Source organism: Carcharhinus amblyrhynchos, chromosome 10 (assembly GCF_965287045.1).
Source record: "Carcharhinus amblyrhynchos chromosome 10, sCarAmb.v2.hapA, whole genome shotgun sequence".
In the NCBI taxonomy this organism is placed as follows: Eukaryota; Metazoa; Chordata; class Chondrichthyes; order Carcharhiniformes; family Carcharhinidae; genus Carcharhinus; species Carcharhinus amblyrhynchos.
Window position 1 is genome coordinate 50,863,918 of NC_137333.1, and position 26,844 is coordinate 50,890,761.

General features: G+C 41.0%; 1 protein-coding gene across 2 annotated transcripts in view; it reads left to right on the top strand.

Annotated features, from left to right (window-relative positions):
• Window positions 1–26,844, top strand: part of grm5b (glutamate receptor, metabotropic 5b) — a 510,019-nt gene that overhangs the window by 442,902 nt on the left and 40,273 nt on the right. For both annotated transcript variants that reach the window (XM_080197019.1, XM_080197020.1), the window contains exon 8: window positions 24,486–25,425. In XM_080197019.1, coding sequence (XP_080053145.1) covers window positions 24,486–25,425 — 940 coding nt within the window. The remainder of the gene's footprint in view (window positions 1–24,485; window positions 25,426–26,844) is intronic.

The window sequence follows — 26,844 nt, forward strand, 5'->3', positions numbered from 1 at the left end:
AGTATTCTGTTCTACTGCAAGTCCCATTTATGGTAACTTCCAGGTAAAGCCATCAGCTATCTTCATCACACTAACTAAAACTCTCTTCCTAAACCCCATTCACCCATCCAAACTAACATTGTATATCAACAAATCCCTTTAAAAAATATGTAGACATGGATATCTGTGAAATTTTAATTTTTTTTTTAATGACTGCTGTTACAATCCCAATTGGTGTTATAAATGGACAGGAAGATCCCTGAACGGAACTCTAAGTTTTTTTTATAAAATGTGGAAGAACACAGTCACAGGACCACTAATTAGTTCTCACAACAAAAAAAAGTTTGATAAACTTGAAAGGTTGGATTATGCTACAATATTTCTTTACTCCTCCTTAGTTTAACAAATACATACAGATTTTAAGACAAACATGGATTGCAAAGTTCATCTTAAGCAACAACATTCTCAGTAACACAAAGTCCCTTTAAACACACAGATTGGTTATGATCAAATACACTCTCCACTCTGAACCCAAGTGAATGTCCATGGATTTCTCCTCAAACTGACCCCAGATGATTGTCACATCATAGTTTCCAAATTCTACTCCCAAAAAATACACTTTCAAATTTTCTTTCACAATAATGCTTTACATCAGCAGATTGCATTACAAATCCAGTCCAGGTTTCAGAAAGACTCTTTTAAACAAAGTTTCCACTCCACTTTTAGCAATGAATCCAGTATCCAGGTTTTACCACTTCCCCTTCAGGATTCATTTATCTTGACAGCTGTACAAATGGTTCACAATTGCTTCAACTGTCAATCCCCAGACTCTATTATAATGACATCAGACCTTTGATTTACCTCTGAAGTCTGCTTTCCCACTTTAGCTCTGGTTCCTGCAACGGTCTCTTTCACTCCCAACGCTTTGTCTGCTTTTCACTTGAATTCTTTTGAACAATACCTTAGTCTCTGATTCCTTAACTTCAGTCTTCCTCAGAGATCCCTTATGTTCTAATTCCCTATTTATCCAGATTGTATCTGTTTATTTGGGAAGTCTGCCTCTTTGCAGCTCCTTTGGTCTGTCCAACTTCTCCTGGTACAATTGAGAGATGTTCACTTCCCAATGTCCTTTCTCAACTGCCAATAAATTTGGCTAAAATCTAAACTCAAAACCCATTCTACCTTAAAAGGCCTTCAGTGACTAAGCAACCGCTGCAACTTTTTCCAGGCTCTATTTACTATTCACGCCACAACCTCTCCAAGCACAATGGAAGCACAGTTGGAACTGAACCAACCCTCACACATACAAAAACCTTTGTCCAGCATGAATCTAACTATAGGTTTTACGCTTCCTTACCCAGGAACATTAAATTCAATCCACTTAAAACAATATTTTATTTCTAATATTTATTCATGAAAATATAAAACTATATTTGTTTTCTTAACACTGCTTGTCCATTGTCCTTTTTAATCTCAAGCTGCTTCATTTTTATTTCCTTCAATGATTATTAGCTTGCATTATTGTACCTTTCCAGCGACCTGGTAACAGGTCTTATCGTATCCTGCATGCACTTTGATTCTCTGGGTCCTGCTGCCATTTACATTACGATACAGAATTTGACAGTAAGCAGATGTACTATTTTCCCATGAACACTTCTCCTAAGTGTCCATTCAGAATTAAACATTTAATGTAGTGTCATTCAAATAGGCTCTTCTACAAATCTGTAAAGCAAGAGCTTGGAAAATATTGTTTGTAATGCTTCATGATGAATCATAATGCATAGTAAGATTGAAATACTCCTTTTCAGGTACTATTATAAAGTTGCACAACATGTAGCTAACAGGCTCAAATTATGCTGCTAGTTGTGAGTCATGCTGAACTCATATGAAAAACTCTCTGCACATGCAGGGAGCTCCATTCCAGGCTGCTAAATCTTGTAAAGGGAAAGCTTGTTGAAGTGCATGCTTTCTCCTGACAGCAAAATACTTCCAAATAGAGTTTAAAGAATACACAGGCTATCCAAAAGGGCACTTGCACCAAACTAGACTATACCTGTGTGTGAACAGGTATGTTAGAAATTCTGTCATCAATCTGAATGTGGTCTGGATTTTGGCTGGGAGGTTGTTGTGGAATGGGGAAGAGAGGCAGGTGTGGGTGCAGGGATGTACTCTTCGTGAGTTTGGGAAACCCAGAAGAGTGAGTCTACAGGGCTCCTTTTTAGATATTCTCTATTGGGATCCTGCCCACAGGCAGCCTAAATGATATGCTAGAGGCCTTTTGAACAGATAGCCCACAAGAATAAGACCGTGCACTGGAGAGTAGTGGTGGGAGGGGGGGTATCCCAACTACAAAGTAGGATCACTTTGTTGGTGACCATGGTGAGCTGACGGATTGTGCGGGTCTATTTTCTGGGTGGTTTGATTTGATTTGCTTTATTATTGTCACATGCATTAACATACAGTGAAAAGTATTGTTTCTTGCGCACTATACAGATAAAGCATACCATTCACAGAGAAGGAAAGGAGAGAGTGCAGAATGTAATGTTACAGTCATAGCTAGGGTGTAGGGAAAGATCAACTTAATAAAAGGTAAGTCCATTCAAAAGTCTGACAGCCGCAGGGAAGAAGCTGTTCTTGTGTCGGTTGGTACATGACCTCAGACTTTTGTATCGTTTTTCTGATGGAAGAAGGTGGAAGAGACGTCTGGAATGCGTTGGGTCCTTAATTATGCTGACTGCTTTGCCAAGGTAGCAGGAAGTGTAGACAGAGTCAATGGATGGGAAGTTGGTTTGTGTGATGGATTGGGCTATATTCACGACTTTTTGTAGTTCCTTGCGGTCTTGGGCAGAGCAGATGCCATACCAAGCTGTGATATAACCAGAAAGAATGCTTTCCATGGTGCATCTGTAAAAGTTGGTGAGAGTTATAGCCTACATGACAAATTTCCTTGGTCTTCTGAGAAAGTAAAGGCTTTGGTGGGCTTTCTTAACTATAGTGTCGGCATGGGGGGACCAGGACAGGTTGTTGGTGATCTGGACATTTAAGAACTTGAAGCTCTCGACCCTTTCTGCTTCATCCCTGTTGATGTAGACAGGGGCATGTTCTCCTCTATGCTTCCTGAAGTCGATGATAATCTCCTTCGTTTTGGTGACATTGAGGAAGAGATTATTGTTGCCACACTGGTTCACCAGATTCTCTATCTTATTCCTGTACATAGTCTCATCATTGGGCCTGAAGGAAACACTACAGTTCGCCTCAGCCCATTGGCATTGGTGCAAACAGACTTGCCTTATGGATTTAGCCAACTCCTAAAATAAAGGAATACAGCCTCATTCTAGTAATTAAATAACCAGTCTGTTACCCACAAATAGACTGGTCTCCATCCCAATGGCCCACCTCCATTAAAATCAAAAGTGGAGTTAAGATTCAGGTCATTTCACTTTGATTCAATTTTAACTCATACTACGTGTAGATTAAGAAATTTATACATCTGAACATGGCAGATTATTTTCAGTAATAAAATTAGCTCCTTCCTGATTGTCTAAATTATTTTATCGACTGTGTTAAACCCATATCTGGATGGTTGGTTTGTGAATAATACTGTTACAAGAATCCTCACCAGATAAGGTCATTTTCAACTCCATCGGAACTGACATGAAAATAATCCTCATCACATCTTTTAGGTTATTGCAAACTTCAGTCACAGTTGTTGGGAGCAATTCTCCCAGCTTGCTCTGCTGCATTTTTGATTTGGTTTGATCTGATTTATTATTGTCACATTAATTAACATACAATGAAAAGTATTGTTTCTTGTGCACTATGCAGGCCGTTTGTGTCTGCACCAACAGCAACCCCACTTAGGCTCTATCCCCATAATCCCACATGTTTGCCCCACTAATCCCTCTAACGTACATATTCCAGGACACTAAGGGGCAATTTAGATAGCGAATGCACCTAACCCACACGCATATCTTTGGATTTATATCATAAAATATATTTAAAATATTTTCCTACACCAGTCATTGCCTTTTTATTTTGAATTTCTGAATATTCCAAGGTGAAAGCTATATTTCACTCTCATCTTTGAGTCAAAAGATTGTGGGTTCAATTTGCGTTCGAGAGAAAATGGTGCACGTAATGTTGGCTCACAGTTGTGTGCTTTACCAAGGGAGTGCTGCACTATTGGAGGTGTTTTCTTTTGGATAAGATGTTACACCAAGACCCAATCCACCTTCTCAATCAATTTAAAAGATAACATGGCACTCTTTTGAAAAAGAGCAGTAGAGTTAATCCTGGTGTTCTGGCCAATATTTATCCTTCAACCTATATCACTAAGTGAGATTATCATGTTATTGTCACATTCCTCTTTGTGGGGACTTGGTGTGGGCAAGTTAGCTGGCTTGTTTCTTACAACAGTGACTATACTTCCAAAGTACTTAGTTGGCTGTAGAGCACTTTGGGTCACCCAGGGGTCATGAAATGCATTGTATAAATGCAAGTGTGTTTTTTTATTCTTTATGTTAATACACCTAGTAGAAATTTGACGATCAGTTGGGAGCCAGTCAGTAGAGCTTCATTTGGGCATACCTAATCAGAGTAAAACACATAGCTTTTTGTGTGTTAAGTAGAATTTTTACATTGTTTGTTTATCATCAAAGTGTTCTGTACTTTTCAGCCGGTTTATTTACAGCTAATTCTGAAAACACAAAATCAAGAATTGCAAAAACAAACAGAAAAACAAATGCTGGAAGGATGCACGTGTGCATTTTTCAGATTTATTTAAGGAGAGTTGCCATTGTACAATTCATACCTGCTCTCCTCATTCATGCCAAACTCAGAAATTGCCAAGAGCTGATGAACAGTTTCAGAAAAGCTGATGCGCCCAGAAGAGCTGATAAGGCAAAAACAGCCCTAAATATAGGTCTGATGCTGTATAAGTTTGAAGAATTACACTGAAGGTGCGGTGAGACATAGACTTATTTATAACTTAAACATTCCATCAATTTTATTATAGAAGAAAATATGGAATTACAAAAATACAGTTGCGGCACTGGTAGATTTGGGCCTCACAGAGCATAACATGAGCAGTGAAATTGTGAGATATATTTCTGAGGAGTACCTGGGGACATTCCTGGAAATTAAGGTTTGAATACTTAGGACGGAATTTTCCTGTCCCACCCGCCATGGGAATTGCAACAGCGGGACAGGACCATGCAATGTTCCATTGACCTCGGGTGGGAATTTCCAGTAGAGGGGCAAGCGCAGCTAGAAAATTCCAAACTTAATCTGTTGTATTTTCCTACATTTTGGAGCAGATTGTAATTCTCCCTTTCATACCTGAAATGATTTCTCCTGAAAGATTTTAAAGAAAGTATTTTATAGGCAAAACGAGAAGTATCTTTAAGAACTTTGATACAACATCAGAGTCCAGTAAATCTGACTCAAATACTTGATGTAATTTGTGAAGCAAAATCTTTTCTGGCACAATCCTGTAATTGCCCTAATGTAATGTCCTAACTATGTTAGGTCTTGTGGGAAAAGGAATAGATGTCCATTGCACACATAGATTCAAAGTAGCACACAACAGGTGCATTGAAAGAGATATTCTCTGCACAGAACAGAAAATGAAACAAAGACAGAACCTGTGTAACACCCCAATGACATCGCCATCAAACCATGTCACCATGGCTAGAATGTCCTCATCCAAAGGGGCAATTGGTGACCATGCTTTATTATACAGGGTGGTCCTGCTCCTATGTTCTCAATGGCATTGCTGCAAACTGCAGCCTCCAGCTTTTCTGAATTTTGTCATCCATTTGTAAATATAAACTGGAGACAACCATTACCCCTTTCTATTATTTGTCTTCCTTCTGACCGAACCACCAGCTTTTCTGATCCTTGAACTTATCATGTGGGCCCCAACTGTCCTTCTGCATTTTCTTAATGATTTTTGACTGTTGATCTGCCACAGATTGTGTGATTGAACCCTCTGCCCTCCCTATCAGGATCAATGGATTTTTCCTATCCTTGTCTCCTGTACGACCAAATCTGTGCTCACTGTTTGCAAACTTACTTCTGTGTTTCTCGCAACAAAGGGTCGGAGCTGATCTGGGCAGCTTCAACCACTGACTATTGCTAATGGCATTCCACCTTTGTGGCTCCCCCTCTCCTCTCATGGACAAGGGATCTGACTGTCCTGCATGGCTTCAACTAAGCAGTCTCTCAGCATGGCTCCACCTGCTTTCCCAGCCTTACCTATCGATCCCGGTCTGGTCTGAGTTCTCCTTTATTACATATTGAAAAATACCTTTTTGTGAGCATATTAGTTTTATAATTTTATACATTTGTTAAATTGGTGCTTTTGAAACTTGACCAGATGGTTCCCAAGTCACTGCACTAACTTTGGGTAATCGATAGATATGCCCACCATTTGCAGAGTCTTCCCAAAGGTCCAATGCAGGCATCCTGTTAACTATGCCAGCTTGTTATCACTGATTCCTTATGATCTTACCACAGGAGGCTCAGAGCAGGTTGCTTTGGTTTATTCAAGCGTATGTAAGGAGCACAGTACGTCAGAGAAGGGCCTCTGAAACATAGTCTTGTGTTTACAGAAAAACTGCTCATAGGACCATAAAATCCTTATAGTGCAGAAAAAGGCCAAAAGAGCATCACACCAGGCTCTCCCCTCCATCCTATTCCCGTGACCCTACACATTTACCATCACTGATTCACCTAACTTATGCATCTTGGGTTACTAAGGGGAAATTTAGCATGTCCAATCCACCTAACCCGCACATCTTTGGACTGTGGGAGGAAACCGGAGCACCCAGAAGAAACCTATGCAGACATCAGAAGAAGTAGTAGACTTCACGTGGGCAGTTACCCAAGGCTGGAATTGAACTCAGATCCTTGGCACTGTGAGGCAGCAGTGCCACTATGCCACCTATAATTATGTCATGTTTCGCATGTAAACAGACATTGAGTGGAATTTTACCTTCCCGCCCGCCATGGGAATTGTAGCAGACAGACACAGACCAAGCAAAGGCCTGTTGACCTTGGACAGATTTCAGACCCTGGGGAAAGCACAGCTGGAAAATCCCAGCCATTATTTACGTTTCGATCTGACAAAATAAATAGGTTTTACCAAGACAAGCACATTCTGTTATTAATCACATATTTATCCTTGCACCCAATGCAGAAGCTTCTGTCTTATCTTTGTAAGAATACCTTCTTGGGCCTTACTGCGTGACTCCAAAACATTGTTATTGCTAACTTTAGTGCAGCCATTGTGAGGTTTAAAGCGCAGCTGGAAATTCTGCTGACTTTATGTTGTACAAAGATCAATTGCTCTTAAAATGTGTCCCATACTAACCTTTATAACAGAGAGGAAAGCTGGTCCTCTGTAGCCAAATGATCTGTAACCGTTTTCTATTATTTTCTTATTAATTAAAATTCTTCAATCTTGCTATGTAATTATATTAAAATCTTACTTTCCCCAACACACAGAAATGACATCACCATCAAATCATATGACCATCTCTTAAAACTATCATGCAGCCACGTAAATATATACCATCATTGTGGTCATGATAACAAATCACTACGAAGTTATACGTAGGATCGATAATACCCTGCACATAGTACAATGCATCATTAATCATTATACATAGTCAATAAGAAAGTCAATCAGTAGGACATCTATTCCTCTTCAGTTGAATGCAACGTTCAGAAATTTGGCTGTCCTTGACCCTGGGAGTATGATTCAGAACTTCAGGAGATACTTCTTCTGTGGGAATGAATTCTGCATCATTAACACGTGGTGTGGTATCATACACACAATCATCAGGCATCTCAGATTCAATTATGTTTTCCGTCATAATATTCACGACACTAGGGACTAAAGAAGTTGGTACTTCTGGAGATAATTCTGAGAAATCATTTTGAGATGATAACAATTGGGCAAGATGGCATTGCCAAATGAGTTCATTTTCAGATTGAATCAAGTTATAAATTGGTCTTGTTGTCACTAAAATTATGCCTGGTATCCATTTCTCCCTCACGGTATAATTACACACTAACACTCGATCTCCTTGTTGAAATGAACATTGTTTTGGCCTCACTACTCATCTAGCAACCAGAGAGTGTTGTTATCGTTATATTACCTCTGAAGTTTCTGGAGGTAATAACAAATCAAATGTAGTTCTCAACTTTGGGTAATCGCATGAGTAGTATTTACATAAGATGCAAAAAAAGCTATTCACACAATGTGTTAATGAACCTTGATCTTGAAGTTTTTGAAGAATGTTTCAAGGGTTATACAAATTTTTTAGCTAATCTATTGCTTGATAGATAATAAGGTGCAGATTTTTTATGTGGAGTACTATTCACTTTGATATAATCCTCAAACCCTTGTAAACTGTGAACCATTATTGCTAACAATCTGTTCCATTTACCAAATCTTGCAAAAATGTCATCAAGATTTTCAATGGTTTGTTTGCGTTTGATTTGATTTGATTTATTATTGTTACACGTATTAACATACAATGAAAGTTTGTTCAGTTTTGGTAGATTTCATGATAACTTCTGGCAACTGTGAGTTTGCATTAATTAAGACTCAGGACATGCAACCCACAAACAGACCAGCAAAATCTACATGCGATCACTGCAAAAGAATGTTTCATCATTATTTATATATCAATGCATATTGTCATTGTACATAATTGACAGATCATTGACCCTTGACTAATATCTTTGGGCTGCATTAAGGGATACATTTGTTCGCTTCTAGCTGATTGCAAGGATGGTAACTGATCTTATCTGCACACTCCTACAATATAAAGTACCGACAATCAGAGCACCATGCTAATGCATTATCATACTTATCTTTACCTATTGAGAAGATGCCACCAGATAGTCTGGCTAATATTCTCTATTTTTTGCCGGTAGATGATTTGCCTGTGACACCTTCTCAAGTTCAGAGACATACCAGAAATGATCCAGTGATGGGGAAGGTGATGAATTTGGTATTGAAAGGAATGATAGCTGGAATGCATTGTGCACGTCAAGAAATAAAAACAGAAAATGTTAGATAAACGCTAACTTTGTTTCTCTCTTCACAGATGTTGCCAGATCTATTGAATTTATCCAACATTTTCTGTTGTTATTGCGACAAATGTAGGCCTCTGATTGACGATTGCTATTGATGCAGGATAGGACGTGGTAGCCAAGTTTTGGATAAGCTGTGTTTTAAAGAGGGAAAACATTGGAAGAGTGAAGTCTGATGATGAAACTGATAGGAATAAACATTTTTGCAGTAAATGAGTTGATGCAGGAATGGAGGTGGATAATGTTACACGTGGCAGGTGATGGTCCTTGTGATAATGATGATTATATGGACTGGAAACTCTTTCCAGGGTCAAACGGCATGAAGAGGCTGTGAACAACCTTAGATATTGCCCAGGAACAGGAACGTCAATGGTGAGGATATGGGGTTTTGAACAGATTCCCAAACAGTGGATATTACCACAGGCTTTGGGACTCTGACGTCAGGACCAAATGATCCCGACTGGCTGGGAATTTTCAAGGGGGAACCATTTTCCTGGAGGTAGCTTTCTAATTTGCTCTGAACTCTATTTTACCATTTTGATTCTAAGTGCTGGGCGGCCTTGAAACTGAGAGTGCTTCAGATCTGACTTTTAGACCTGTTCTCAGGCGCCCCCATACGCACTCTGCCTGCAAAAATATCAGCGATTCTGAATCACGCTGCACAAGCCTGTGGGTGGGGCCTGAAATCCCGCAACTACAATCAGATGCAGGAGGAAAAAAATGATTGATAGAATGCAGCTCCCCTGCTACATGGCTCTCCGGCCGAATAATACCTCCCCCTGGCCCCCACAGACATTGCCCCACCCCACAACATTAGTGACCTCCTTATCCCCCCACATCCCTGCCACCAGACTGTTCATGGCCCCCTCCCCACCTTCTCCCTCCCCCCACTGATCTCAGGCAGAGTGGCAGTGGACCCCCTTGCCCCCCCCACCGATCTTATCGGGCCCCTCTCTCTCCCCCTCCCCCCCCACTGATCACAGGCAGAGTGGCAACGGACCCCCGACCCCTTCCACCACTGATCACAAGCAGGGAGCCATTGGACTCACCTTCCCCCCCCAGCAAATCTCAAACAGAGAGCTGTCGGTTGCTTGGCACTTATCTTCTCACTAACTGGAACGGAATCGGACTTTTGTGGACCATGTCCATTTTGCGCCGATTCTGGATGGGCGAATGCAGTGATAAAGGGGGAAGTACCAGTAAGGTTGGCCGTGCAGCTCATAAAGTCAATTTAAATAGGAGCCCAATTGTGGCCATTTCTGGGCCATGGTAAAGGGGGAACTGGCATGGAGGCGGGTGCAGATCGCCCTACTCATCTCACGCCCAATGTTACCAAGTTTTCACGCACGTAAACAGGCACAACCTGATGGTAAAATCGGTCCCACAGTCTACTCGGAGGTCAGGCAGCTCTGAAACCTCAGTAGCTCCATTGGGAGAGCTAGGTACTGTTGAGGCAGGGAGAATCGAGAGGCTGCCTTAACATGGAGATGTCCTCAGAAGAATAAGTTTACAATAAACTTTAGAGGAGGTGAGCAGATTGAAGGGGAAGCCCTACAAGTTGACTCACTGAGGCCATTCCTGACTTCAGCCTCCTTATTAATGGACGGATCCTCCAGCTCCAATTGCACTTCCAGCCTGCCACAGAGAGGCCATCCCCATGGAACTGCTGGTCTTTGCATGCAGTGACAGAGGGGGAAAGAGTGGGTAGGCGCAGGCCACTTCACTGCCAGTAAAGTGTCCTAATTTGGGCCTTAAACATGCTCATTGGCTGCTCACCTTTGTTTAGGGGACTCCCTGTCTCCCGGTCTATTGCTGAGCATCTTCTCCAGTGATAAGAATGCATCAGGGAGCCGTCCTGAGCCACCTTCCCATTCTTCCCAACTCGTGCCCCTTTCCAAGCCCATCACCCCAGGGCCGGTAAAATTGGGCCTATTAGTTTTCCCAGAATAACTTTTGCTACTCCAGTGTTTAACTGAGGGTGTAACAGCTTAGCCAAGATTGAATGTTGGACAAGCAATCAAACAGTACGGAATGGTGTCAGGTGAAGTGATGGAAAGCTAGGGATGGATGTCATCACCGTACATTCGGAAGTTGACTCCAGGACTTTGAGTGACATTACCAAGAGCAACATGTAGATGAAGGGGGCAAGGTTGCCAACATGGGTACTTGGGGATCCCTGGATTAATGGTGCAAGAAGGAGAATATAAATTATTGAATCTCAGCCAGGTTGTCTCTAGCAATCAGTAAAAGTAAAAGTGAACTCAGACAACAGAACTGAACAGTGGAGGAGAGAATGGTGTCCTTGACCTTGAGTAGGGGAGAATTGTTTAAGGAGGCAAACACTATTGTACATCTGACGCATATACATCGGCAAGCTACTCAATCAGCTTGTGTAGGTTTGAAGCAGAGTGCCAGAGATGTAAAGCCAGCACTAAGCCAAGTCATTTCTCATCTCTGTTCTTGCTTCTTAATTTTGGAGGGCATTAAAAACACGATACATTGACACTTGATCAAATTTAGGATGTTGCCATACAGCTTGTGCACTAATTTTAATTACTTAGAAGTACTCCAGCATGATTGTTTCTCTTCAAAAGTAAATTAGAAATATGCAATTGACTAAAAATTAAATGGAGTTACGAAACCTGAGCGCCCATGCTCAGCCATCTGATTCGACAAATACAAATCAGGCCACAACTGTAACTGAACTTGAACTTGAGCCAAATCCAAATGCAAACAATTATTCTCCCGTTATCCAGCTTAAGATCAAAGTGAAAGTTGGGCTCACTGCCAACTCTGTTTGAACAAAAGGTCATCGAATGAAATGTTAACTCTGCTTCTCTCTCCATGAAGCTGTTAAATATTTCCAGCATTTTGTGTTTTTATTTCACACTTTGGCACCTGCAGTATTTTGATTTTGGATTTGTTGCGAATATTGGTCCAAATCTCAAGAGCAGTCTGTAGATAGGCACTTTGAACTGACAACTTCACTCAGAATGACCAAAGGATGGAAGGTGTTTTTAATTGGCGAATTAGATTCTCTTCTGCCTTATGCTGTTTGTCTATGAGATTCATTTTGCCCAAGCTACATTTCATTGGAAAAAAGGATCAGGATTGGGCCATTTAGCCCCTCAAACCTTTTCTACTATTCAATGAGACTACGATCTTGCTACAATCTAACTCCCTAGAGCCACCTTTCTCCCATATCCCTTGATGTTGTTCATCCACAAAACAACTAACAACTTCATTTACAAAAATAACAATTGATCTAGTCTCAATTGCTTTTTGCAGCAGACATTCCAAACTTCTACCATCCTCCATGTGAAGAAGTGTATACTATTTTCACTCCTGAAAGCTCTGCTTCTAACTTTTAGACTATGCCTTTCAGGTGACTCACCTCCTGACTCCCCAAAGCCTGTCCACCATTTACAAGGTATAAGTTATAAGCTTGAGGAAAAACTACCCCCTTGCTTGGATGTATACAGCTCCAAGAAGCTTGACAACATCATGGACAAAGCGACCCCTTCCACATGCATTCACTCCCTCCAGCAACGATGCACAGTAGCAGCAGTGTGTACCATTTACAAGATGCGCTGCAGGAACTTACAAAGGCTCCTTGGGCAATCTTCCAAACCCACAAACACTACCATCTAGAAGGACAAGCTCAACAGATACCTGTGAATCCACCACCTGGAAGTTTCCTCCAAACCGCACAACATCCTGACTTGGAAATACATCGCTGTTCCTTCACTGTTGCTGGGTCAAAATCCTGGAACTCCCTCCCTAACAGCTTTGTGGATGCATCTACACCACATGGACTGGAATAATTCAAGAAGGCAGCTCTCCACCAACTTCTCAAGGGCAATTAGAAATGGGCAATAAGTGCTGGCCTAACCAAGATGGCCATATCCCGTGAATTAATTAAAAAAAACTCCCCAACTAGTGGAAATTATTTTTCGTTAAGTACCCTATTCATCCTTTCCTCTTAATATCTTGAACATTTCAATCTCATCATCATATAACCTTTGAAATTTGAAGGTATACAACACTAATCTCTCCTCATAATTTATCTCTTGGATTTCAGGCATCATTCTGGTAAGTCTGCACTGCCTGCAAGATCAATATATCTTTCTTGGATATGGTGCCAGAATCACTCAATGTACTCAAATGCATTTTCCTTCAGACTTTTACCAAATAATTCTTAAGATTTCTCTAGAAGAGATGCCTTTTTTGGACCCCAATCTCATGGTTGGATGACAGTTTGCTTACAGGATTGTTTCTTGACTTAGTCTGATAGAAATGATGATGTGTGGAGGGTTCTTATTGGAGAAAAGGAGCTTACTTTGTCTTTTTTCAAGGTGAGCATCCTCCTCAGTTTATAATCCCTCCCAACCTTATTTTCAGTTAAAATTCTCCATTTACCATCTGCATCAAGCTAATAAAGTGAAGCTAAAGGTACAGTGCCTGTATTTCAGCAGGAACAAACCGCGTGTGGAACCTTTCTGAAGTCAAATTTCAAGAATATCTCATAATGTAATGTTACCCCTCATCTGACTTTATTTCCGGAGAGGGGATTGGTGCTAACACCACTCTAGCATTGTATGAATTATGTGCACTACAAAAGGAGAAAAGTTCAATAGATGCCTAAAAAGGAGCGCAGATGTCGGGATGTCGGATTCATCCACGTCCATAACTTCTGATGCAGGCAGCACAACTTCATGCTGTCTGCTAATATACATGACTGCTGTATGTAGCCAGCAATAAATGTATTGTTGAGTGGTGCACATCTGAGTACCCTAGGTTTGTCCAAGGCAACCTTCAGTATTTAAAGCCAACCTGCAGCTGTTTATGGGGATACTACATTCTGCTTGGAGCAGGCACTAGGACAATTAATGGCAGGGAATCTGATCAGGAAAAGAAGTGAATTCGGACACAACAGAAGGAAGAACGTATTCCAAGATATTCTAATGCTTGATGCTTTGGTGCAGGAGAGAAGAAGATATGTCATCTTTTCACATGAAGCCAGCAGACCCTGCAGATGAGCTTTGTGAAGGCAGTAGGATCAGATAGCTGTGCAGGCATTATCAGGAGTGAAGCTCTGAGTGCCTGGAGGCACAGCCTCAAAAAGTTCAATGATCTTACACTAGTGGCTAAGGTCAGTTGATGCATTGTCAAGTACTAACACTCAATCACTTCAACACTAGCCTCAGACACTGGTCACACACCACATCCTGATTCCTCCCCTACCTCACCATGTTTTCCCACAGTTAACACTGTAGTGAATCTCATATCCTTATCTCATGCATGTACACAACCATGACAGTCATACCACTCACATACACGGCACATCACTAACTGGCACAATTTCCTATCTCTTGCAGATGTGGGCACACAACAAGAGGTAGCAGGAGCTAACTGGTGGGACAGGGAGCACATCTGCATATCCTTAACCTAATGGAAGACTGTGCTCACCATTGTTATGTATGTTGGGGCGTAGCCTCTTTGAGAGAATGGGTCGCGTGATCTTGAATAATCTGCCCAGGAATGGCCGTACAAGGGCAGTTGTAGTTTGGAGTGTGATGCGAGTAAGACCTTCAATGAATACTTGTGTTTCCCAACACCTGTCTGTGAAGTTCTTGGGGGTATACCCGAGTAGTAGAGAATTTTAAAACCATCTCTGGAGTGGCCACAGCTGAATCTGTGCCAATGGTGAGACTGAAATCATTCAAAATGACAATAATCTCATTCCTAATCCTCGTTCCCACCATCAAGCTCATCCTGCACTCTCTTCTGGTTTAGAAGCATACACAATATATGCATTCACATTCCCAGACAACCCTATCCTTGTAGCTTTCTCCTTTCTGATACCAAAGAACAGCAACATAGCCAGAAAATAATGGAAGAGCCAAAGGTAGAAAGGCAAGACAATAGTAATGGAAAAACAAATACTGGCTGGAATTTTACTGGTGCACCGTCATGCCTACAGGACCAAATGATGGCAAATGAGCCACACCGGGATATGGTAAAAACGAGGCAGGACTTCACCAATGATTTTACCAGCAGTGCCACCAGAATCATTTTCCCCTTAAGGATCAGTGCCCTGCCTCTCTACTCCAAGAGCTGGCAGGCTTGGCAGTGCCATCAATAGAGCTACCAAGGTCACAAGGGAAAGGACAAGCTGCCTCCCTATTTCAGGCTGCCTCAAATCATTGGGCAGTAGAAGATCAGTATGTGCTGGCTGAGCAGGTTGGCTCCAACAACTGAAAGCAAAGGCCTTCCACCAGCAGCATCACCACCCTGAGAGTGGCCATTGTCTTCCAAGGGGTCTCGAGCCATGGGAAAGGAAACATCAGCCTCCCCACATCACCGTGCCGCACCCCCCCCCCCCCCCCGCCCAATCAAATCCAGCAGGCTGCTGCAAAGCTGCCTTAATGAAACTGGTGGACTCATCACTTAATGCGGAGCTGATCTGATGGCAGTCAAATACTGGTGATCAGGCTTCCCCCCACCAACTCTTCCAATACCCTCTCACACTGTTTTACTAACCCTCCTGTTTCAGCCCACTGCTACTCACACTCAAACTCAAAACCACCAACTTGGAGTTTGGTACCACACATTGTTTATACGATAACGTAGAGTTTGTGCCTGCATGCTGTGTAAGATAAAAGTATGTGTGGCCTCCTGTTAGAGACTGGGCCAAACCTGGCACTGGTGCCAGTTCATTGAGGACAAGGTTGTGTACACGCTGTGCTGTGGACGAATCTTGAGAGGTGAGCTAGAGACGACTTCTGATGGGTATTTACAATGAAATGTTCAATGCATTGGCAGGTCTGCTGAAAGTCTGAGTGCAATGCAAAAGAACTTTTGGTGTAAGTTGGTGTAGGCCGGTGCACTGTGCTTGAAGCCCATCCTGTCAATACTAACCAACTCCATTCGCACATCCAATCAAAACTAACTATCTGAGCTTTTGTTATAGCACAAGCAGAGGCCACCCGAACTCAAAATCAAAAAGCAAAAGAAACCGCAGAAAATCAGTTAACCACAAATAGGTGTGAAGGGGTGATCATCTATGTCCATTATAAAGCAATGGCATTAAACATTCTGGGTGAACAATAATAGTTGTCAAGTAACCAGACTGGCTTCTGATACCAAAATCTTTGATTGCTCTTCTGGTTTTCATTTCAATAAATCTGTAAAGTGTACCAATGTAGAATATCATCTGTCAATCAAGACAGGAATACCTGAGCCTTTGGAAATGTGTAGACTGCTACATCTTAAAAGCCTTCCAGTCTGATTCCTAACTGAAGTCCACCTGTAAATTAACCTGGCTTCCTAGTAAAAGAAAATCCATCAATGACTATATTTGCAACCTGCTCTACACCCATATTGTCAAGGGAAGCCTGATATACAGCTTCAGCTTATAAACTCTTTTGACTACTCTTTCAGAGTGCAATGCCTCTTTACTGGGTCCGCAGTCATTGCCTTTCCTATGATATGCAAAACAATTATTTTGTCTGCAACTTATAAAAGTACACTATTCTTTTTAACCGCATCTTTCTTGAGTGAATAAGTATGCATGAATTTTGAGAATTTAGACTTTTGGGGTGAATGTATGAATAAATAATGTTTTTTATTTAAACCCACAAACAATTGCTACTGTTATTAAGATTGATTATGCACTCCGCACTCGGGGTCCAACAGGCAACATACATCTTACTTTATTAAAAAGACATTGTTTACAAACAGTAAGGAGAAAGGTATAAGGGTTTCAGTTCTCTCCTGATCTTGTCTATAACAAATTAGTAATAGTTTTTGAACCGCTACAATTATAATCAAGTGCATTCCTCCTGTCTCAGTCAGTACTTAAGATAGAGATATGAAAAACATAACCAATGGAACAATATTTTACTGAGGACCACAGAGCATCTATCTCTTACAACTGGTGTGCACTAGTATGAATTTTAAGAAGTTATTAGATGTATATTTTGTCACAGACCAGAAATACCTCAACCTTGAATATTTCCACAAGTGAATTTATTGCATTTCAGGCATGTGAGAGCATTTACAAAACTGGTTGTGATTTTATGTAGGTAGAAGTTATCTTCTAACCATGCATGTTTGGGAATATTGAATTCCATCATTTGGTTTTGTAAATCTATTCAAAATTGTAAGATGTTGTTCAGAAATTAAATTCTAGAATGATTTGGATGCCAAGAAGAAACAAGATCCAACAGGATTGTTTTTAGTTGTCAAAGAATACCAAAAAAAAGCATAGGAAAGGAAGTAATATGTGAGTCAGTGGATATTTCATTTGATGTTGCTACAGCTAATATTTTAAATCTGAATTATATTGACTGAGGAACAAGTATAGGGTTCATCTTTTAAAATACAAATGAAACATACATATGCATTTTATCTGTACATGCTTATTCTTTTTTATTCATCCATGCAATGGAAGCATCACTGGCTGGCCAGCATTTAATGCCCATCCCTAATTGCTCTTGAGAAGGTGATGGTGAGTTGACTTCTTCAATGGCTGCATTCTTAGGATGTAAGTACGTCTACAGTGCTGTTAGGGAAGAAGTTCCAGGATTTTGACCCAGTGACAGTGAAGGAATGACGATATAGTTATGAGTCAGAATGGTGAGTAGCTTGGAGGGAAACCTGCAAGTAGAAGTATTCCCTTGTACCTTGTGCCCTGTCCTTCTAGTTGATAGCATGCTCCAAACCCACACAACTATCTCAGGAGCTTTGGCAACTTTCTGCAGTGCAGCCTGAGTGTTGCTGGAGCTGCACTCATCCAGGCAAGTGGAGAGTGTTCCATCACACTCCTGACTTATAGCTTGTAGTTGGTGGACAGACTTAGTGGAGTTAGGAAGTGGACTACATGCCAAGGATTTCTACTGTTTGACCAGCTCTTGTAGCCACAGCATTTATATGGCTCGTCCAGTTCAGCATCTGATCAATGGTAAATCCAGGATGTTGATAATGGAGGATTCAGCAATCATGATACCATTGAACGTCAAAGGCAATGGTCACATCCTCTCTTGTTGCTTGGTACTTGTGCGGCCTGAATGTTTCTTGCCACCTGTCAGCCCAAGCCTGGATATTGTCAGGTCTTGCTACATTTAGACATGGATTGCTTCAATATCTGAGGAGTTGTGAATGATGCTGAACATTATGCAATCATTGGTGAACATTTCTGATTCTGACCTTTTGATGGAAGTTTATTAGTGAAGCAGCTGAAGATGGTTGGGCCTAGCAACTCCTGCAGTTATGTCCTTATGATTGACCTCTAGGAACCACAGCCTTTGTACGAGGTATAATTCCAACCAGCAGAAAATTTTCTCAGTGACTCCCTTTGATTCTTGTTTTCCTGTACCTTGGATTATGGAGATCATGCATCTAAATGCTACCTTTTCTAAATTAGGCTTACTATACCCCTGGAAAACTGGATGCAACCACTGAATTTAATTACATAATGCTTTTTTCTTCAAGCCACTTTGGTCCAATGATTTTTTTTTTCTCATGTGGGAGAAATAAACTGAATAAAAAATGTTGAGTGTGGGATTGGTGAAGTCAGAGATATTCCAAATTCAACCCACAACCATCTTGTTGGCCCACAGTAACATTAAATACATGAACTGACTCGTATTGCTTGTTGCAGTTGCTTTATCTACAAAAAGAAAAATCTATAATGCTGACAGAAATGTATTGAATTACCTGAGCACTATACTTAGATGCATTTTGCTTTATGGTGTCATGCAGAACTAGTTGATTTATTTAATGTACAGCCTTCTGAGTAGAGTAAATATCACAAGCATATTATTGAAATAATGTTGTAACTAGATATCATTACACAATCGTGGGAAAAGGTGATGGCAAATTCAGCCCTTTGAGCCTGCTCTGCCATTCAATCAAATCATGTCTGATCTTTCCCTGTTCTCCGTATCTCTTTAATGTATTTTTACTAGACGTATATCAATCTCCTTCTTGAAACCATTTAATGAGTCAGACTTCACTGTACTATGGGGCAGCGAGTTCTACAAATTCACCACCCTCAGCGAGAAGGGTTCCTCCTCATCTGAGTTTTAAATCTACCGCCTCTCAACCTATGCCTGTGACCTCATGTTTTAGATTGCCCCATAAGGCCTAGATTTAGTCTATCAATCCCTTTTAGAATTTTAGATACCTTAATCAGCTTCCCACTCATCCTTCTAAACTCCAACGAGTATAAGCTCTAACTGTTTAATCTCTCCCTGTATGTCAATTCAGTGATTCTGTAACGTTACAAATCTGCATTTGCTGCAAGTTTTCTGGAGTTCGGCCACAATCACAGGTATTCTGAATAGGTTATTCCTTCCCATCTGGAAGCTGATTCCTGTAGCTACTTCCATGATATCATTGGTCAGAAAGGTAACAATAATAGTCATGTCATTTGAACCAGATGCTTATATCTTTGGCAAATATATTTGTTCAATCTCTTTAAAGGCAAATTGAGCAAATGCATTGTGAGACAAGTTATGCCTGAATTGTTAAAATGGTTTGATTCACTGTATGATTAATATAAAAAGAAACAATTATTAAAAGGACAAGTACAACAAATCTCTAATTCTTGTACATCACACACACCTGATTTTAATCGCTCTGCTATTTCTGGCCATGTCTTCAGCAGTTAAGGCACTAACTTTTGGAATTCCTGCCTATACTTCAGTATCTCTCTTCCTCTCCTTCCTCCTCTAACTCATTCCTTAAAAGCTACTCTTTACCAGGGTCATTTGCCCTATTATCTTCTTACCTGGTTCTGTGTCAAATTTTAGAATTGGAACACTCCATGAACCGCTTTGGGACATCTCAATGTCAATACATAATTACAAGTTGCTGTTGTTGTTTTACTTATAATTGGTTTAGTTGGTATATTTTGTGTTTTTGAAGTAATACAAAAGTAATGAAAATAATTTGCTTCCCCAAGTCAGGAGATTGTTTTCAACAAACAAATTTAAATATCCTCCTGCACTGCATCCTTCTCGCAGCCCTTTTTGGACCTTGCTATTTCATAGCTTTCTGCCTCTATTTATGTTCCTGTCTGCTGTGGACAAAGAATAAAGAACAGTACAGCACATGCACAGGCCCTTCGGCCCACCAAGCCTGTGCTAACACAAGACACTTCTCTAAATTTAAAGACCTTTTGCCTCTACATGGTCCACATCCCTCTATTTCCTGTCTATTCGTGTATCTGTCAAGGTGCCTCTTAAACATTGTATCTGCTTCTACCACCTTCTCTTGCAGCTCATTCCAGCCACTTACCTACCTCTGTGTAAAAAAACTAGCCTTTTACATTGCCTTTAAACTTTCCCCCTTTTACCTTAAACCTATGTCCTCCAGCAAATGACATTTCTATCCAAAGAAAAAGACTCCAACTATCTATTCTATCCAAACATCTCATAATTTTGTAAACTTCTATCAAGTCACTCCTCAGCCTCCAATGTTCAAGTGAAAACAAACTCAGTTTGTCCAATCGCTCCTCATAGATAATATTCTCCAAACCAGGCAACATCCTGGTAAACCTTTCTGTACCCTCTCCAAAGTCTCCACATCCTTCTGGTAGTGTGGTGAACAGAACAGTGCGCAATATTCCAAATATTGCCAAACTAAAATTCTATACAGCTGCAATTTGCCAATGATTTGCCAATTTTTATACTCTATACCCTGACTGATGAAGGCAAGTATGCCTTACGCCATGTGTCTCCATGTTTTATCTTCTCCAGTGTACAGCCAAAAATGCAAAGTCCATTGCATTTCCCTTACTGAATGCCCAGGATCCAGGATTTTCCACTGGCTGTGAAGTGTTTTTCACTGACTGAGACAAAGATCAAGCTGTTTATTATTTAAAGCATTTCTCATAAAAACAGGCTGATTAACGGCTAAATTACCTTTTGTTTCAGAAACCCACTTTTAATTTGTATGAATACACTATACTTTGAAATGTACAATAGAAATGTTTATTTCATCAACAACGTTATTTAATCTTTGATCAAAATGATACATTTATAACTTAAAAGCATGTCTATCTCACTATGCTCAGCAGGATGACTGGAAATTAAACTGATGTATTTTTGGCTCACTATTTAGTTAATTTCTTGGCTTTTTTAAGTTTGATCTGAAATAGGTGCCGTACTTGGAGAGCCGAGACTAGTCTGGAAATAAGGAGTTGAACAACACTGGTTGTTAATTGAGATAGAGTTGTGGGAACACTTCCATTCGTCCAGCCGTATACAAACATTTTAAAAGTTAACAATTCTTTTGGTAATGGTGTAACGATACTGTGCCTTTGTGACATGTATTCTTATCATATTTATTGTAAGGAGTATGTTTAAACTTCAGTGGTTTTACATGGTGCCAACTTGTCTGGGCAACAGGAAACTTAAACGCTCAGGGTGTAGGATAATGACTGATTTTAGCAAATGGTGTGTTTGTCTTAACAGAGTTAATGCATTTTTGTTTACTTAGGTTTCCCTTGGGATTTCAGAGTAAAGTTTTGATTAGGTTGATTAACAAGAGACAGAGTCACATGCTAGTAGGAGGAGCTAAGCTTGCAGGGAAGATGCACAGTTTCTTTCTTTTTAAACATTCAGTTTTCTGTCTGTTCCTGAAGGAAGAAAGAGGTGTCTTTCTGTCTGTCTCTCTTTCTCTCTGGAGGCTGCTGTTTGGGGCTGTCAAAAGATGGGTATCTCTCTCTCCAGAGCTTTTCAAAAAGCCCTAGGACTGTTAACAAGTACAAGCATGTAAGCTTGTGTGTTGCTAACTGACTTTGAAGAAGGATTGAGCCTATAAGAGGAATATTGCTTGAATTGGAACTAATAGAGATAGGGCAGCAGTTAAGAATTGTATGTTGTCAGGTTTAAGCGTTGTTCAAATATAAAGTGTTAAGTCAACTCATTTGTTACAGTTAAACTGTGTTATTAACTAAAGTGTGTTTTTATAAAAGCTTCCCAGTTTGGAAGTAGAGTTGCACTTGGAGTGAACCATCACATCTGCACATTCATGCCAAACTAGCAAACAGCTGGGGCCTAGTCTAATTTCATAATATACCTTGGGGTTTCTGATCCCACACCCTAACAGTGGCCACTGCTTAGGCCACAGCAGACTATGATGCCTCTTCATGAAGCAGGGGTAAAGTTTGCTCTCTCCACCCAGCCCAATCTGTCAGAGGAGTCCGAAACACAGCCTTCATTTTGATGTGGAAGGGGTCTAATGGGTGAATCTAGTCTGTTGATGGAGATAAATGATAGCTGCCTGATCTAGTCGCCTGTAAAATGGGTTTGACACGGTGTAATCATGACTCAATTACCTTCAGAATGTTACTAAATGCTATTGAAATATCATTGAAAAATTACATTTTAACTTTTCCTGTTTGTTCTCTGGTTGAGTAATTCTCATTCAATCCATTCCATTCCAATTACAATCCAATTCTTTTGTGGGGAACTCCTTCCTTTCATGTTCAGCCTATTTGTCTGCCAACCCTTACATTCATCAGTGTATAATTAATGAGCTTCAAGACACAGAATCGGGCCTGAATTTCCAACAGTCCAAACAGCTCCATAAAACATGCTTGCTATGGCACTTAGTCTCAGAAATTGAACATTGCATCTGTTAGGTCTGTTTTTCTCCACCGATGCCGCCTGATCTGCTGCATCTTTTCAGCATTTGTTGCGTTGATATTAAAGGATCCCAATCTGTCAGTTTCATTGATGAAAGGCTTTCCAACCTGGCAGTTTTACTGTAGGATCTCTTCCCGCTGGCTGCTTTTGCAAGGCAGCGGGAAGTGTAGACGGAGTCAATGGATGGGAGGCTGGTTTGTGTGATGCACTGGGCTTCATTCATGACCTTCTGTAGTTTCTTGCGGTCTTGGTCAGAGTAGGAGCCTTACCAAGCTGTGATACAACCGGAAAGAAGAAGTAACATGTAACCCAATTCCTGCAATGCTTGTGTTGACAAGGAAACAAACCCTGTAACAAATAAGCCAGCACTTAGCTGGAATGTTTGCCTCCCACTAAATACACTCTCATAGTGCTCACCTACTCTTTCTCGTCTGCACTGAATGGAGCCTTCAGAGTATTTTTGTCTGAACTTGCAATCTCATTCAGCAGACACTACTGACAGGTTTTTAACTCTTGTGTCCCTATGGTGTATGCTGTGCACAAGTCTGGATTTCAATCAAAAAATTGTGCTTCATGTTTATTTTCACTTGTTCTAAAAGGTGCATTTCTTGCAGCTTAAATCAGTCTTTTTCAGTAACTTCAATTATTTATTCAACACTATTCATTTCTGTACTTAGCTTGATTAAGGTGCTGCGCTTTGAATGACTATAATTGCTGTGAAGAAATAAGGTGATCTAAGAAAATGAATAAAATGATAAGGATTCTGTGGAAGACCAGATATGTGCTTTATAACAAGACACTGTTGATATGATAGATTTGAAGTTCAGCACGTCAAAATTGTCATGGCATTGTATAGAAGAAGTTTGCAGTCCTTTAGTTAACTGACAAGGTCATGTAACAATATCTGCAGAATATGTCTAACAAAACAAGACAAACTCTCAAATCACATAGAAACATACAAGATAGGAGCAATAGGAGGCCACTTGGCCCTTTGAGCCTGCGCCACCATTCATCATGATCATGGCTGATCATCCAAGTCAATAGCCTAATCTTGTTTTCTCCCCATCACCTTTGATCCCATAAACCCCAAGTGCTATATCTAGCTGCTTCTTGAATACATTCAATGTTTTGGCATCAATGATGTTCCATGGTAATGAATCCACAGCTCACCACTCTTTGGGTGAAGAAATGTCTCCTCATCTCCATCCTAAATGGTCAACCCCAAATCCTTAGACTGTGACCCCTGGTTCTGGACTCCCCCCACCATCGGGAATATCCTCCCTGCACCTACTCTGTCTAGTCCTGTTAGCATTTTATAAGTCTCTACCAGATTCCCCTCATTCATCTGAACTCCAGCGAAAACAATCCTAACCCAGTCAATCTCTCCTCATACATCAGTCCCACCATCCCCGGAGTCCCCAGAATTCTGCTGACTGGACTGAAAGCCTTGACAAGGAGAGTAGAGACCTAGTTTAGGTATGGATATTGAAATGTAGGCATGCTGCTGTGACAGAGATAATTGAATTAATATCCTTTTATTATTAATACTAATTAATTATTCCTGTGTTTCTATGGAATGTGACAGGAATGAATTGAAGATTGTCCAACAACCCTTCAAGGAAATATCATAACAGCGAGGATTCTCCGGTTTTCTCACCATAGGTTACTTCAGTTTGGACACAGTTAATTGGTTTATGTACAATATTATTTTCAAAAGGCTTTTTTTCTCTCTTTCTTTTACAGACTGCGAAAGAATTCCAGTGAAATACCTTAGGTGGGGAGATCCCGAGCCCATTGCTGCAGTTGTCTTTGCCTGTCTGGGTCTCCTAGCCACCATGTTTGTAATGTTTATATTCATGGTGTACCGGGATACCCCTGTGGTCAAGTCATCCAGCCGGGAGCTTTGCTACATCATTTTAGTGGGGATCTTCCTCGGCTACCTGTGCACCTTCTCTCTCATCGCCAAACCCCAAAAGATTTACTGTTATCTTCAGAGGATTGGAATTGGTCTGTCCCCTGCGATGAGCTACTCCGCCCTGGTGACAAAAACCAACCGGATTGCAAGAATCCTTGCTGGCAGCAAGAAGAAGATCTGTACCAAGAAGCCCAGGTTTATGAGTGCTTGTGCCCAGCTAGTGATTGCGTCGATGCTGATATGTATTCAGTTAGGGATAATTGTTTCCCTTTTTATAATGGAGCCACCAGAAGTCATTTATGATTACCCAACTATCCGTGACGTCAAGCTGATATGTAACACCACCAACATAGCCGTGGTTGCTCCTCTTGGATACAATGGCCTGTTGATTTTAAGCTGTACCTTCTATGCTTTTAAAACTCGGAACGTCCCTGCCAACTTCAATGAAGCCAAGTACATTGCATTTACCATGTACACCACCTGTATCATATGGCTCGCCTTTGTACCCATCTACTTTGGAAGCAACTATAAGATCATTACCATGTGTTTCTCTGTCAGTCTAAGTGCCACGGTAGCACTGGGCTGTATGTTTGTTCCAAAGGTGTATATCATCTTGGCTAAACCAGAACGGAATGTGCGCAGCGCATTTACCACATCCACTGTTGTCCGAATGCATGTCGGTGATGGGAAGTCATCTTCTGCTGCAAGCCGTTCCAGCAGTTTGGTTAACCTATGGAAAAGGAGAGGATCATCAGGGGAAACTCTAAGGTAAGAATAAGAAGAGTATTAGATTGTGATAACATGAACCAAATCACAAAATCTTGTAAAATGTTCATTCTGCATTGATATGGATTATGCTGTACATTCCATCTCATTTTGCCCTGGGTGTATATCTACTGATAAAGGGAAATTAGATAAGTGTAAATGCAAAAAGAAATGTGATGACAGTCCAAGATTATCCTGTGGGATATTTGCATACAAATGTTCACTGTACCAGTTTGAGATTCATTTTGTTGCAATTGTAGTGGTGGCAGAACCCATTTATTTTAAATTAGCTTACACATTACTATATTATAACTGGGTTGCAAAATTTGCTATAAATATTTAATCAGATACAAGAGGCTGGGGAAAAACATTTCTGTGCATCAATTTCATCAGTTACACAGCATGTAAAGGGTCACTTTTTCCTGATGATCAAATATTTTCCAAACGATTCAGTCTTTGTGGAAGAGAGTAATCTGATAAGTAAAGTAGGCAGGTTTGGGGCACTATTGGAGATTATCCAATGATTGATTGGCTGTTAGCAGAAGCTGGAGTAGCAGAGCAGTCACTGGGAGTGGGGATCCTTTCCACTTAGTTCTGGATAACACTGCAAGTCAGTGGTTCAATTGTAACATGGTCCTGGCAGGACAGATAATGGGATTTTACTTAGATAAATTATGGCAGGTAGACATGTATTTTGGGACAGCTTTAATTTTCATTGCCCAGCAGCGTCTCAAGTTTGCAATTAGTCTCCCATGAAATAATGATCATGGCTGACTCCATCTCCCCTGACATAATGGACCAAATAACTTGGCAGAATGCGTAACAGATGCACAACTGATCCACAACACTAACATTAGAGATTCCTGGTGAATGTTAGGTCCTGCCTCTTTCAGTGCTTACACCTTGGCTGCTGGTAACCTACACCTATATTTTGTGGAATTGTGTAGTTTTAAGCAGGGACTGTGTGTACTCCATATCAGGCAAGAAGAACCTGAGGAAGGATTTGTTGTTGGCGACTGGGGGTCTTGGAGAACAAGCAGGGATCCCCATGTTGAGGAAGGCCACTGGAATGAAGTATCCAGCGGGCATTTAGCTGGTCTGCATTGGATGCCCCCTGGCAGTTAAGGCCAGTGGGCCAAGGTGCCACCCTCTCAAGAGCTGCCAGCCAATGGAGGCCAATGATTGGCTGTCAGTATTCCATTGTTCACCATCACCACTGGGAGCAGTGACTGCTGCTGGTAATACCCCCACCGGGATTGAGGGGGGACCCAGGCCACAGGGAGTGAGGATTGGATGGAACCGGAGGAGGGAATCGCTGGCCAGGAGGCTCAGCAGCAGCTGGTTGTGGCAAGGGCGGGGGTCGGTTCTCAGCCCCACGCATCACTTCCTGAAGTTGGTTCCCCATTTGCGACTCCTCTGCTT